This window comes from Nothoprocta perdicaria, unplaced genomic scaffold, assembly GCF_003342845.1.
Source record: "Nothoprocta perdicaria isolate Ctin4 unplaced genomic scaffold, notPer1 scaffold_93, whole genome shotgun sequence".
Taxonomy (NCBI): Eukaryota; Metazoa; Chordata; class Aves; order Tinamiformes; family Tinamidae; genus Nothoprocta; species Nothoprocta perdicaria.
In genome coordinates this window covers 2,958,717-2,973,498 of record NW_020456232.1, presented here as the reverse complement: position 1 = coordinate 2,973,498, position 14,782 = coordinate 2,958,717, and the positions used below count along the sequence as shown (strand labels likewise).

Below are 14,782 nucleotides of genomic sequence, written 5' to 3'. Positions count from 1 at the left end.
GGTCCCGCGGGCGGCGCCCGCACGCTCCCGCTCGCCGCCATCTCGCCTCTGCCCGCCCCGCGCCGCCATCTCGCCTCCGCCCCCCGCGCGGCAGCCGGCCCGGCCGCCTCGGCCGCGCGACCCCAGCGGGAGCCGCCCGAGGGAGGGCTCCAGGGGACGGTTTCTCCTCAGGATGGAGCGTGCATCTCCTCGGGGCTGCACGCCAGCCCGAGCTCATAGCGCAGTCCTCCTGAAATAAACCCTGTAAGAGCTGACTCCAAGCATTAAAACGGGTTTTATGGAGAATATGTGAAGTACAAATGCGGCAAAACTAGACTTTAATACACTGCTGTATGTGGAAAACTCAGATCATCCAATCTGTGACACTAGGGATGAAGACATACAAGCTGTGAGACAAGCTCTAAGACTAGGAATGAAAGACAAGGACCTTTCCTTGACATTAAAATTTATTGTRGCTTAATTCGCATCCCAATCTTTAGTCTGCTTGCTTGTGCAGGTATAGCTATTGGATGACTCCCTACTAGTACTAGGTTTTCAAGCTTATCTTTATTAAAAGACCAAGATAAAAAGTAACGGTGTCTGTAATCATAAAAAGCAAGCACAGGAAAATGAGAAGCAAGGAGAAACAGAATCTCTTATTTCTTGCATGAGTCATTGCCCTTGTTAAGCAATATTGAATAGCAAGCTGTCAATACATACACATGTCTTCACCATTGCAACTATCCAAAATTCCCTCCTGTTTCATGGAATTTCATACCAATTATATGTATGCAGCTTCTCGTCATGTGCGACTCTGGAGTATCTGGGTTAAATTTACATGCTTCGGGCAGGATTTCTTACAGTCTTCAATTCCAATTTTGCAAATATATGTATTACATTTTAAGTATCAGATATTGCCATTATGCACGAGGAATCTGTAGATTTTGAAGTCCACAGTTACAAAGCATTTTTCCCGTTTCTCCTGCACTAGAGCACCTACCAAACTGGAGAAAAGCCACAAGCAGAAACAATTGACAAGGTTCACACATGCATCAGCAAAGATACAGAAAAAAAAATAGAAAAGAAACAAACAAAAACATGTATGTTTCTGCTTCTAAACAACATGAGGACKTTCAGAAATAAAATAGGGGAAGCTAAACACTGAAGCCAGGTCTTTTATTTAAAAGCACAGCAGAAACGCTGTAGGATGCGACTCCGTTCTTGGGGAACACCAGTCATCAAGGAGACGCTTGTACAAGCTGCTGACGAAAAAAGACATAGAAAATATATAATAAAGAAGCTTTATAGACAAACTGCTTGAATGGTTTCCACTCTACATATGAGATACTTGTGAATGTAAATCCCAGGCCTAGTTTGGAGAGCACAGCACGTAGTCCGCGCTCCTGTGACAGCCTGATGGGAGAGGCTGGAAGAGCCTCCACTGCGCAGGCGCGTGGGGCCATTTCCCCCCTTCATCATGGCAGCGCAGTCGCCAAGTTCCTCAGTGCGCATGCGCCTCCCCCCCCCCCGGGTTCTTCCTTTTTTTTTATTTAGCTCTGTTCCATCATGGTGGTGAAGTTGCGCTCTGCGAACCCCGGGCAGTAGCTAGAGCAGCCCCCCGCGGAAGAAGCGGCCACATCTGAGCTGCCGCGCTTGGCCGCTTCCAGCATGGCTCGGCTTCCCTTACACTGGCTCTAGGCCGCTCTCCCGGAAGTGGGCCGCCAGGGTCAAAGATGGCCGCCGCCGGGCGGTGCTCCCTGGCGGCCACGCGGGGGTCACGTGGGGGCGGCTCGCGCGGCGGCGCCGTTAACGGCCGCGCTGAGGGCCGCTATGGACGGCGTGGTGGAGGAGCGGGCGGCGCCGCGCCCCGCCGCGCGGGTGGATCGTGTCCTGCTGCCGGCCCTGCACCTGCCCCTGCTGCCCGCGCACCTCTACCGGCCGGGTAAGCGCGGAGCTCCCGGCCGTGCCTCGGCCGCCTGGGGAAGCCCTCCGGCCACGAGCTTCCCTTTCGCCTTAGTTGTGCAGCGGAACACCGGGCAGAGCCTCCGCGCCAAATCTGCCTGAATCGGGTCGCTTCTCAGCAGCTGATGTGTTAGGAGTTACCTGCAGTAGTTGTAGCCCTTGGTATATTTAACGTTTCAGTATTTATTCTGTTTTTTTTTCTTTCTATCTCCATTTATTTGCTTGTTTCTTTGTYTTTCAGTCTGTCTGTTTCTGCCAAGTAGCTCGAATCTGTTAGAAATACTTTAAATGTTAGCCCAGGTCTGGAGACAGTATGGCTCAGTGTTAGAATTTACAAGTGGCCTCTTTACCATTTTGTATTCACAGGAGAATAATTTGCTCCTAGTATCTCGTATATTTTYACATATCGGTGTTCATTTGTTTTTCCAGAAAGTAGGTGCCTTTGCCTTCATTGGTTTATAAGTGAAGATCAGTTTCTGCAGTATCTGAAAAATCGTTTTTTCTTTAGCAAAAAAGAGAGGCATACTGAAGTGGTAGACAGATTATTTGAATGAAGACTATTTGTTTGTTTGCTTTTAGCAATTTCCCACCCACACAAGTTAGACTTCAGGAAGAGCAAGGACATGTGTTTAGGTTACATTCAGGATGCCCTGTTACAAAAGCAGTGGAAGAGGGCTGCAGAGTTTCTCACCTTCTATAYTGAGTCATTGGAGAAAGACTTTTCTACAGAATACATGGGTCCTTCAGAGGTAAGGAACTCAACCTTCTTTATCAGGGTTCTTTTGCAGTTGAAAAAAACAGTTGCAAGAAGTATCTGTGGTATTTCAAGGCTAACCTTGGTCTAAGGTATAACAGAGAATATATGGATGTGAGCATGATGCTATGAAAAGTGCTCAGTATAAGCAGCCATTTGGGTACTAATGGAGAAGAGGAAGATCTTGGATGACAGGATGCAGAGAGTACCCCAGCCTGCCTTATTGGTAGTGTTCGAGGCAGTATGTTGCCTTATTGCTTSTTAAAGGACTCTCAGGCTGGTGTCTGCAGTCTTGCTGGGCCTTCAGGAGTACAAAGAAATGGTTGTGCTCTCTTCTGTCCTTCCCAAAAGTGTTCAGTGCCCCTGAAAAGTTCTCTTGACTTTCAGGCTTTCTACATAAGCTGGAGCCACAGCAGATGAAAGCTGGGCTTTGTACGGTGAATTCCATCAGTGCTGTCCGACAAGAGTCATCTTAATGTAGTCTTCTAAAATGGAAAAGCAGAAAATGTGTTTGCCATGCCATAGGTCAGAATCTATTTGAAAATTAGCAGCTTACTTGGGTCTTTGCTAGCTTTTCTTTYACCTGCACGACTCCAATCAGGTACTGAGATAACAAGAGGGAAGGGATCAAGCTGAGTTGTAAAATGGATTGTGTATTCCCTGCACTTTAGTGGGATTGTGTCAAAGGAAAACATGCTTTTTTGGGTGACCAGATGGGAGGTGAAACCTCTGACATACAGTTTTCTTATGTTTTGCTGAAGTGCTGTTTTTTTTCATGAGCAATTGTGAAGCCCCCACTAAATGATTATAAAAATGTTGTAGATGGTCGTGTAAGTAACTATATCAGTAGACAATGCTTACTATTCTGTTTTTGAATTGCAATTCAATGCAGGTTTTTTTCATATGTTGGRGTAGCTACAAGCTTGATAAATGGTATGTATGGTGATTGTGATTTTTGAATCTTTTTCTCCTCTCATTGATAGATCATTTGGAGATTAGGAACAGAAATTTTGTGCCACTGTTTACATAACGACGTGAAAGAGTTCAACTCTTTCATAGAACAAATGAAAACTTTAGGAGTAAAAAGGTATTTGAAGGTAAGAGCAGCCTTGATGCATAAAGCTTTATGCAGCCTTGATGACTTGTTACAAGTAGTTATCTAAACATTTATTTGGATATTACTGTTTCTGAAAATTCTGTAATTTTTAGGGTATATTACTATAGAGTGAAATATTCTAACCTGTGTTATAGTTGCATGATAATTTTTATATTATTCYATATCTACAAATATCGCATTGGTTTATGTACTTGATCCCAATTGCTTATTGTTAGTCCTTACTGGTCTCTAGATCCCTTAATTAATTGATTAATCTGAAACATCTATGAACTGATTTTCAGGTGTGTGCCAGCTTTACCAGCAACACCTAATTGCCTGTTAACACCTATAAAGTTTTCTTTGTGATGTTTGTTTGGCCACTGTGCTTCTGACTAAACTACATACTCWTAATTAAATCTTTACCATCCTTATCTAATCACTTCTCAAGGAGCTGATGTCTGTGTAAAACAGTAAGCCTAATGCAGTGGACCCTTGTGTCATGCAGCTGCTGTTTTTTGTCCATGATTCTCTATTGAAACATAGGTTGTTTTGCTYGTCTTGACTCTCATCTGTGATAATGTTTCTGCCTCTCTTGTCATGTTAGTTCAAGTAATCTGTTGTGCAGAGTGTCTGACAAAGGTACATAAGCCTCAGACTTTTGTCCATTGCGTGATAACATGATAGGGTAGTAAAGCATCCCCCTTGCAGGTATGCTGCACTTGAGCAACCAAATGAAAAACTCAGCAAGTGTAAACCTGACGAGATTTCCTCAGTTCCTGGATCCTTTAAGAAAGATACCACATTGAGTAATGACAAGTAAACTTTGAAATCACTGCTTTTGATAAGTACCATTGGCCACCTGGGTTATTGACTTTCTTCCTCACAAATTATCAGACRCTTTAGCCTTCTGATTTCCCAGGGATACACTTTAGTATCCAAGAGGTTCTCTTCGTTCATGTTTTTCCAACAGCTGCAAACAGATAAAAATTGCTCATGTTTTTGGCACACTCCTTCCCACATGTCTCCCAGGGTCATTTGTGTTCTTGCATTCCGGCATTTTTCTCCTAAATTTCCTGTAAAGACACTCTTTGGATAAGAGGATCCAAGTAAAATGCATTTCTAATTAAATTACTAACAGTGTGTGTTCAGAATGCTTTATATGAATTTCAGTAGTGAGGCTCTTCTCTCTCTCTGTCCATTTGTACAGAACTTAGCTGCATTGCCATGTTTCCCTTCGCTGGGGATGTGAAATGCTGTGGTGTGTACTGTTTGAATTGCAGATCTGTCTAGAGCATGCTTTTCACCTCCTGTGTAATGGACAAATAGATGAAGCCTACCAGAGCTTGTCCTTGGCAGAAAGCTGGAGGTTTGGAGAACAAACAACAGCTCAGGATAAAGAACTGAAGCTAATTCAGGCTTACAGAGGACTGTTGGACTACTATAACTGGTCTAAGCAGAAGAATGTCTTTYTAGAGTATGGTAAGTTCTAGTATTGCCTCAGGTACTGAGTTCTGAACTTCAATTTGCCTGTTCTGGTGAGCACCATGGTTTAGATGAACATTTTTTTTTCCATGTGGGCTGCTTTTCTAATTTTGTATGTGTAATGAGACACCAAAGGGACTTMAAAGCTCAGAGTACATAGTGCTGAATTGCCATGATGGTGGTGCTGCTAAGACACATCAGTAAATTCTTAGCACTTGCAATGTTCTGAAACAAAGTAACGTTCCCTCCCACCTTCAGAGTTCTTGCAGTATCCYCTTTCTTTATGGTGGAAAAGAATGTTTCCATCCCTAGCAGGGGCTTCTTCCTGGATGTAGTAAGTTTGTGACTGCTTCTAGGATTTTGAGTGCTAACAAAAAAAAATTGGGCTTTCCCTTTAAAAATAGCTTGTGCACGGCCTCTAAACCTGCAGATACCTGCTGGATGTGGGTTAGTTGCATTGGATTTCTGCTGTTTTCTATCAGAAATTCAACATTGTTGATTTCCAAGAATCATAGAATGCTTAAGGTTGGAAGGGACCTCAGAGGTCATCTAGTCCAACCCCCCTGCTCACACAGGGTCACCTAGAGCAYGTGGCACAGGGCTGCGTCCAAGCGGATTTTGAAGATCTCCAGAGGAGGAGACTCCACAACATCCCTGGGCAGCCTGTTCCAGGACTCTGTCACCCTCACTGTCAAGAAGTGTTTCCTTAAGTTCCTGTGGAACTTTTGGTGCCTCAGCTTGTGGCCATTTCCTCTAGTCCTRTCACTGGCCACCACTGAAAAGATTTCTAGGTCTTGTATTAGTATTGTATTTTCTTAGTGCTATGAGTTGTACTGCAACATCTGATGAGTCAAAGTTTGATGAATATAAATGTGGAAACTTCTTGTGCCAGTACTGAGGGATTCTCTAAGGATTTCTTTTCTTTCTGATTTTGATTCCTTAAGTTCTGTGAATGGAGTCCCTGCTGAGCAAAATGTGATCATCYTAGGTATAACACTTTTTCAAGAAACCTCTTGATTAACAAAACTAACTTCATGGCATTCTGTCACCTTTTGGTAGATAAGGATGGATTTGAAGACTTGTCTGTGGAACAGGAGATGCACAATTCCTTCCGGAAGGCAGCAGTCAGCTTAAAGGAGATCATTCAAATACCTGGAGTCTGGGATCTCTTTGTGCAGTGCTATATAGATGTAAGAACATGTTTTTGCAGATCTCTTTGTGTTTCCCTATTTGATATTTAAGATACATCTGCAGTTTTGCTGTATATACATGGATGACAATATCTCTAAAAGCAATATATATATATATATAGTACATGCATCTCATTGGCTTTGATTTAGAGCTTGTATAGAATACAAACAGGATTTCATCTGTGTTTTGCTAATGAAAAGAAAACCTCTTGCAGATTTTTTTTTTTTAATAGAATTCCTGTAAAGCAATTAGAACACAACTCTTTTGCTTAATTCCTGAAAACAGATTCTTTGGCAGGACAATAAGAAARGACTTTTATTTTTTCTGGCTATACGTTACCGTAAAGGCACCAAGCATTACTATCTGCCTTAAAAGTCTGATCAGGAAACAAAGTTAATCTTAACACCACTCTGAAATTATTTAATAATTGTAATTACTGATAAATTCTGACTCCTCTTAACTATAGATGCTGGTAACTGCCAAGTTCTCTCGCTGTCCTTTCTCTAGAAAGACACAACAGGCTGCTGCACTGACTTTTTTCTGTGAACAAGTGATAGCATTTTTTAAACAGATAGATGCTTAAAGAGGAACTTAGTCTTACAGCTGCTTCTGTATGTGAATTTCTGTCTGCATATAATAAGAGCAGTAGTGTTAGGGACCAGTAAAATTAAAATGCACTCMTCATATGTTGCTTTAATACACTGTATTGTTAGATACAGACTGCTACTGCACAGTTCTGTGGCAACCCAAAATTAGTTGCGGGAGTTTCATTTCCAGTTTGTGGTAAATGACTGACAAACTTAACTTTCCTCAGCTGCTGGAGTTCTATGGGGACCATGAGGAAGCCCGCCAAGTGTTAAATGAATACGCCTACAACTCAAAGTTTCCCACTAATCCCAATGCTCACGTTTACCTCTATCAGTTCCTAAAGAGACATGGGGAACCGAAGAAGTCATTGATCTCTGTGCTCAAGGTATATATTTGATAATAGTCCTTCATGTTGCATGGTGGTCTGGCTGTTTAGCTCTGCTCCTGTTGCTCTGTTACTTTCTCTGGGGGAAGKGGGCCATGGGAGAAAAGGCTGATGCTGATTATCAAAGTAACTGATGCAGCTTGCTATCTTCCTTTCCTCTGTTAGCTTGAATTCAAATCTCTGTTCTGCTTGAGCAAATGAACACACCAGAACTTCTTTAAGTCAATAATTCTAAGCTCAGAGAGGATGTTTGTATGGTCYAGAAGCCAACCAGCAGTCCTGAACATGTGCTCATTTTACTCATTTTTGTTGCAGTTTGACTTTAWTAAAGTCAAATGATTGAGTGCTTGGTTTCTTCAGTTGTCTAACAATTACTTTTTCTCCTGTTTTTCAACAAGCCCTGCATTTAAGATGCAAAACACCTTTGTTGTTGCTGACTTTTGACAGATAAGAACTTGCGAATTTAAACTTTTGTGTAGTTGTTTTTGAAGTCCCACTGTCCTTGCACCTGCTCACTGATTTTGGTAATTTTTTGCCAACATTTTCACTTTTGCCGCTTGATGGCACTAAAATTCTGTCAATATTTTCACTAAGTCAGAAACTTTAGCRCAACTTCATAAAGTTGAGACTTTTAATCCATAGCTTGTGGGAATCAAGTTCTGGTTTCCCAGAGTTCAGCAGTGGTTTTATAGGCTAATTGCTTACAAGATAATGACAAATCAAAGAACTGGTCAGAGAGATCCCAAAACTATTACTCAGTGCGTGGAGCGGTAGTAAACAGGAGCTTGAACTGGCCTAGAAAGAAGAGGATGCCACCCCCTGAAAGAGATACTTGGCATAGGTTTGGGCTAGTTTGGAGAATGTTGCATATGTTTTGTGCAAGGTTTCTTGATTTCCAGTGAGGTGTTTCATCTATCAGGTCCCAGGGTAGTGTCAGAGTTACAAAATAGCCCTAGTTTTTTTGTTTTTATTAATATCAAGGCACTAAGATACCCAATAGTTTATTTTTTCTAATTAAAAAATCTGAAGTCTGTGCTTCTACTTGACGAAAATAAATTTCAAATTTTTTATATCAAGACAATATTTGCATTTTTTCTTTTTTCCAGATTTTGCATGATATTGTTCCCTCTCATGAATTAATGATAGATTTTCATGCCATGCTTCAAAAGTCAAGTAAGTCTTCAAATATCTTCACTCATTTTTCCTTAATGTTAATTTGATATCAAATGATATTCTGAAATTATTTTATAGCGTTCTGTCTCCTCTTTAAAGTGCATCTGATATTTAAAAAAAAAAAACCCACAACTCTCAGATCATAGAAACCTTCAAGTTAGCTACTGCAGTAGGCATTTATGAGCTTCTGTGAACAAATGCATTTCTAAACTAAAAGACTAATCTAAGCCAAACTTGTAAAACRTACCAAGGATATATTTAAAAAAAAAAAAAAAAAGTGAAGTACCATAATCTAAATGCCAGACTTGCTGTTCCCTTTGTGGTGTCTCTGTTTTGTTTTGGTGATTTTGAAGTGGATTTATAATTTAGTTCAATGTTGTTGATCAATCTTGTTCTCTTCAGGGGGAATTTTACCTTCAAGAAATGTCTTCCAAATTGGAGACTTTTTCCGTGATGTTAAGCTATAGTGCAAGTTGATATCTTAAAGCCTTGTATGTTGTAGCAAGTTGGCAGATTGCTGAAAGAAGTAGATTTTACCTATGATTCTTTACTAAAGAGTTCAGCTTCATTTAATTTCAGAGAAAAGAAAAAAACGTCGACTGGGGCTAGAGGTTATTTTTGCAGCCTTGGATTATGCTGGRTGGAAGGAAAATGTCAAAGCATGGAGTTGTCTGGCAAGACAAGTTAAGCAAATTATAATGTAAGTRTGGCATCTCTCATGAAATGTCCTAACACCAAATTTGAGTGGGTCTGGTTTCCACCTTCAGACACTTGACCAAGTCATCTGTTACCCATTTGTCTTCCATGCTGCTCAGTTCTGTGGCAGTGCTTGGCTGCAGTGCCCTTTTATGGTAGGAAAGAAGAAATATTGCTAAAGACTCCCAAATGTCAATGATCAACATTTGAAAGGCCGCATGTGTTTTTGTTTTGAGGTTTGGTTGTTTTTTTCTAACCATACTCTGTGCTTCTGAAGAAGGAGTCATTTAGGTGTTTGGGTAGCATTTGCCACCTATCGCCACTTTCCCTCTTCTGGGTGTTGGGGGAAGAATTGTTGGCTCTTCTGAACATCTCCTCTGCTTGCACACTGGCACTGGGTAGGCTGGTGTGTTGTGTTCTTCCTTGTGTGACAGTGGTAACTGTTGAAGGGTGCAGCCAGCGTAGTAGGAGCGGCTGAGCCAAGAGGTTCAGGCCGACACTGGCAGTCATGGAGTCTGTTGGAAGCCAACTCCTGGCAGTTCTTGCCCACGAGACTCTTAATGGCTGGGGCTTATTTTATGCAACATGCAACCTTTTCATTTGGAGGGGGAAAACAACAACAACAAAAACTATGTACTTGTACTAAGACAAATTCAGTGCTTAGAAGTGCACAGTGGGTCATACTCATGGCTCTTTCTCTAGGTGGCTAAGGGCCAGAACTTGATACTTCAAAGCTAAATGTTGCTGTCTATAAGTAGTAAAAATGGTGTGATTCTCTTTACTTGCAGTTTCGTATTTTAAGACACAGCTTCAGAGTACCTTAAAATATACCAATATGACTCATTTATGGAATATCACTTTCATATGGTAGTTAGCATTCCACTTCTGCAATGCTTAGTTTAAAGTSTTTATTGTGAAACAGTTGCTGGGATAATTTAAGTCTCTGAGTAAGTTAGTCCTKAAGTATAAAAACTCTTAAAAATACTAACTTGTTAACAAATGTAAATACACTCTCTTGTTACTATTAACTAATTGGCACACAAATCAAAAGCTTGCTTTGTTTCACTATCATCTGTGTCACTGTAGAGTCTAGGGACTGCTAAAATTCTCCCCTACCTCATAGCCAGGAATAATTTAAACAAAAAAAAAAAGTTTCTGCCTAGTTCAGTGTTTCAGAATGCAACGCAAGGTCAGTGCATCTGGGCTAGCAGTTTCTGAACCTTGTAGTGATCTGATTGTAAAAATCACAGTCTCTATTTATTTTTTAAAGCTCTAAGAAGCACCTTGATTGGATCAAGCAGGAGTGGAACTCCAGAAAGGACTGGTGGCCAGCCTTCCATTTTAGTCATTACTTGGCGAAGCAGAATTGGCAGGAAAATGAAAGCCTTGCGTATGAAAAAGCTCTGGTGGCTGGAATCTTACTGGGAAAAGGTAATATTAAATGTTTCCTTTTCACTCTATAAATACTTTCACCCCAATGAAGTGGGATGAATGTGATCTACCATCTGGAAGAAAGGCTGTTTCATACTTGTAAGGAAAATTGACTTTTCTGAAGCTAAACGTGAGAAAAGTATCTGGAATTACTYTTTTTTTAATCCTGGTTTAAAGTTCTATTTTACTTGGCCTTGTTGAGCAGTCATAGCACTAGTTATCTTGTTTATAACCTTGAAATTGCAATTTCAGAAATGACCAGCGTGCTTTTTGAGTAAATGTGGGGAGGCGTGTGCAGGTTGCTGGATGCCAGTCTCGGTAGTGTCCCAGCAAATACTGAGGAGTAGCCAATGCTTGTGGATCATGAGTGTGTTTTCCTTTGACTATTGTAAGAGGAGGAGGAGGATGCCTTGAATATAAACTGTCAGCAATTTGGTAGGAAGTCTGTGATGATCGTGGGCTCCTTGGTAGCATTCTTTGAAAAGACCAACAAAACCAAGTAGAAACTCAAGCCAAGAAGTGGCCACTGAGCTGTGGAGTGTCCTCTGAGAGTGAGAAAATGAGCATGGCTTGTAGACAGGCTTCTGGATGGTCACTTGGTTCTTTGTCAGCTTTGCTGTAACTGATACTTTCTGGACTTCATAAACAATTTCTTAGGTTGAGCTTTCTTGCTTTCAGTAAAATTTTATCAAATGTCTCCTGGATTTTATCTCTAGGTGACAATAATGTGATTTCAGATGCAGCTTTCTTGCTATCTGTACTTATTGATGTAAAATAAAGACATATATGAAAGACTTTTGAAGTCTTACTCTTCAGATAGAATTAGAAGTTATTTATTTCTTTTTAAAAGAACTAAATGAGGACTAATTTTATCAAATCAAATTTTATGGATCAAATGAGGACTAATTATTAAATCTGCAGCTATGCCTCTAGTGTGCTTGTCTTGGATTATAATACCTTATTACTGTAAAACTTGCTGAAATGCTTGTATGTCAATTACTGTTTTTGTTGTTTTTTGTCAATGAACGTTTTGCATTAGCTTGTATCATAGTATAACAGTATAACTTGCATCATAGTATAACTTACCTTTTTTTTTTTCTTTTTCCTGTTAGATTGCAAGTACTTTAAATATGTATCACGCCAAGGCTGTAAAGATCAGAAGAAAAAGTTTCGGATGCTGAAGAAGTTTGTGAATAAGCACAGCCCTGTCTACCTAAGAATATCTGGGCTTTCAGATTCATCCCAAGCTTGATTAGATCCCTGTAAGATCCTCAGTGTATCTTTTCTCTGTGAAACAGGGTTCTATATCACTACTACTTGAGAACATCTCAGCAAACCTCATCAGCTCAGTGCTAAACTTGTATGTTTCTGGTTTTGTATGTAAACTGTTTTGCATTTATTTTATAATGAAAGTAATTTATGTCAACTCATAAAGGTTTTTTTATAAATCGTTTCATTTTTGTGAATGAMCAAACAATAGTTTTTCAACTACATCTTAAAATAATTCGGTTATGGAACAACATTTCTGTGACAGCATAGTGGAGTTGATTCTTCTTGCATTTAGATGCACAAAAACTGATTTAAATGGGTACTGGAGTGTAATTCAAATGCATTCAGGATTAGCTGTGGTATTCGTAAGTGGAGTGTCTAAATCTAGGAATGTTGTATGATGCAGTGCAAAAATACAGTTCTCAACCTCTAAAGGTTACATAACTTGCTACTTAGAATTAATTTTCCTGAAATAAATGGAAAATGAGGCCCATCTTGTGTTTTTGCACTGTATATTTAGTAGAATTATAGGTCGTGAAGTTCTGCAGCTTGCTTAAATGGATGATGCACTTCAACACACCAAAAACTACTTTTCAAACATAGCATGCTTGTGGATTGTGTCCRGTTCAGAAAAAGCTTTTGCTTCCTTCCTGGCAGGAGGAGGGAAAGGTCATCTCAGTTGCATGGCTACAGAGGAGAGCTGGTGTCACGGTGCTTGGAGAGAGCAAAGAAACAGAACTACCAAAAGTTTTGTCTGGTAGAAAAGGTTTGCTAGAATCTGCTTGCAGTCCTGCTCAGGACAGCTGAAACAGGCACTGCTGCTGTTCCTGGAAAACAAATGGTAATGGGATATTTCTAATGTTCTTATGAGTTTTTGTGTTTTTCTGAACCCCTTTTTTCAAAAGAAGAGCGTTTCAGGAGTTTAGGTTAGGAGTAAGTATTTGAGAGCTGTTGATTTACACTAGGAGAGGGATTAGCACTGGGATGTGAACACCTTTGAGTCTTCAAGTACAAAATCTYTTATAAGAGAAGACTTGCCCTTTGATTGCAAAGTTTTTGTTAAAAGGTGCAAATAGTAAAGGAATTCTGGAGKCCCTGCTGCTCGTTGAGAGCCCCTGCATAATTTGTATTCTGTCCCTTTGGCTGCCTGTGGGAACCGTGTATACTTGTAGCAGCTGAAAATCCATCTCCTCACTGAGGAAGAAATGGCAGCCGAAGCAGCAAAGATGTGAGTAGGGCTGAGGAGAACAAGTTGGACAAAGAACAACTTGATGCCTTTGACAAATCTATTAATTGTGCTTGTAGCTTTCTTCTGTGATCTCAGTTGTAACTGTTGTCAACTTTAAGTGATCTCGACCCAAGCTCTAAAAATAGCATATTTGCCAGCACTCACTTACAGAGAGGMGTGGAGGAAATCCTTGTTTGTAGGTGAATTCCTCAGAAACTGGTTGGCAGCCAGGAATTGTTCTCTCTGCTTGGTGCTAGAGCTGCAGCAGGACTGCAGTTTGCCAGTGGAAGAGCATGGTCCCAGCTTTGATATAGCAGTCCACCTCAAGCATTGCTCTTGTCCCTTCAAAAAAAAAAAAGCTAAAATGCTCTTACCCAAGGTTGTGGTATTTACACTTGAGACAAAACTCAAAACTGTCCAGCTCAAGTCCTGCATGGAATTTCCTGAGCAAACTGCTCAATACATGCTGTGCTTTCAAGCCTGTGCATTGTACTTTGAATGAATGGTAACTCACAGTAGATAGGGAAAGTCCTTCCTTGGCTCTGTATGCTGCAGATTTCTTATGAACAGTCCTCTTTCTATATACAAAATCTTTTTTATACTATATTTTTTCATAAAAAATCACTACTGTACTACCATTCTATGCTGAGATAAGGAATTGCTCAGGGAATCCATATCTTCTTGTCCATAAGCCCAATGACTATTGTCCCTTCATTATTCCACCTCTCATCTTGTATTTTTAGTACTCAACTAGTTTGATGAAGAATTGCATGAAGTTGCAATTTGTTTTAGCTTTGCCATCTGCTTTCCCTGTTGTCTCMTCCCTGTTTGTGATGTTTGTCTTGCCCCAGATCATGAAAGATGGCTAATAAAGTATCCTCTGCTCACAAACCATGTTSATCCCCTCACCCTCTGACATCTCCCCGCCCCGTCCGCCCAGTTTCTGATCAGCTGTCTCCTCCTGGAAGTTTGGGCAAGGCTTGCTGTAGGCTTTGGCAACCCTAGAAAAGGGATGTCCATCCTCCTTGGGACGGCCCCTGGTGAATCGGAGGGCTGCTGGGCTTTGCATAGGTCTGACTTTACAGCCTGTGCTTTCAGGAGCTGCTATTCTCATCTGTGATGATAAATGGCAAGTCCCACTTGTCCTATTGCCCGTAAGGAATTGCTGGAGGTGCTTTGCTGGCTGAACTCGAGACTGCTTACTGAAGAGTTTTCAGGTAATGTTAATAGGCCCCATAGGACGGTGTTTTCTGTCCTTGTCCAAACGCAATTGAYACTCTTCCAGCTTTGCTGCCTTCCTTAGAGTGAGTGGCAAGGAGTATTCCTGCCTCCTGCTTTGAAGGGGCGGAAGCTCTTTATGAATATGTATACTCTGGAGTTTTTGTCTCGAAGCAGCGTGTCCCCAGGACAGGGAGAGAGGACTTAATTATTCTTAAGAGAAGTAGTTGATCTGATGAATAAGGCTTAGGTGGCCCAGAGAGATCATCCCCAAAGCTAAAGAAATGGAAAGCAAAGGGAGCTTGAAAGRCTGTAGGTTCTGAAGCTGCA

General features: G+C 40.9%; 1 protein-coding gene across 2 annotated transcripts; it reads left to right on the top strand.

Moving 5' to 3' along the window:
• The first annotated feature begins 1,873 nt into the window (after positions 1-1,873).
• TAF1A (TATA-box binding protein associated factor, RNA polymerase I subunit A) lies at positions 1,874-14,197 on the top strand. 2 transcript variants are annotated; one of them, XM_026052890.1, is made up of 11 exons: positions 1,874-1,921; positions 2,521-2,690; positions 3,679-3,792; positions 5,072-5,270; positions 6,333-6,463; positions 7,279-7,437; positions 8,544-8,610; positions 9,190-9,310; positions 10,577-10,737; positions 11,850-11,999; positions 12,664-14,197. In XM_026052890.1, exons 2-10 carry the CDS (start codon positions 2,565-2,567, stop codon positions 11,987-11,989), a joined length of 1,218 nt encoding a protein of 405 aa, XP_025908675.1. In that variant the 5' UTR covers positions 1,874-1,921; positions 2,521-2,564; the 3' UTR covers positions 11,990-11,999; positions 12,664-14,197. The 2 variants fall into 2 exon arrangements, with proteins under 2 accessions (XP_025908675.1, XP_025908674.1); XM_026052889.1 differs by lacking the exon at positions 12,664-14,197 and having other exon boundaries at positions 11,850-12,392.
• Positions 14,198-14,782: the final 585 nt, after the last annotated feature.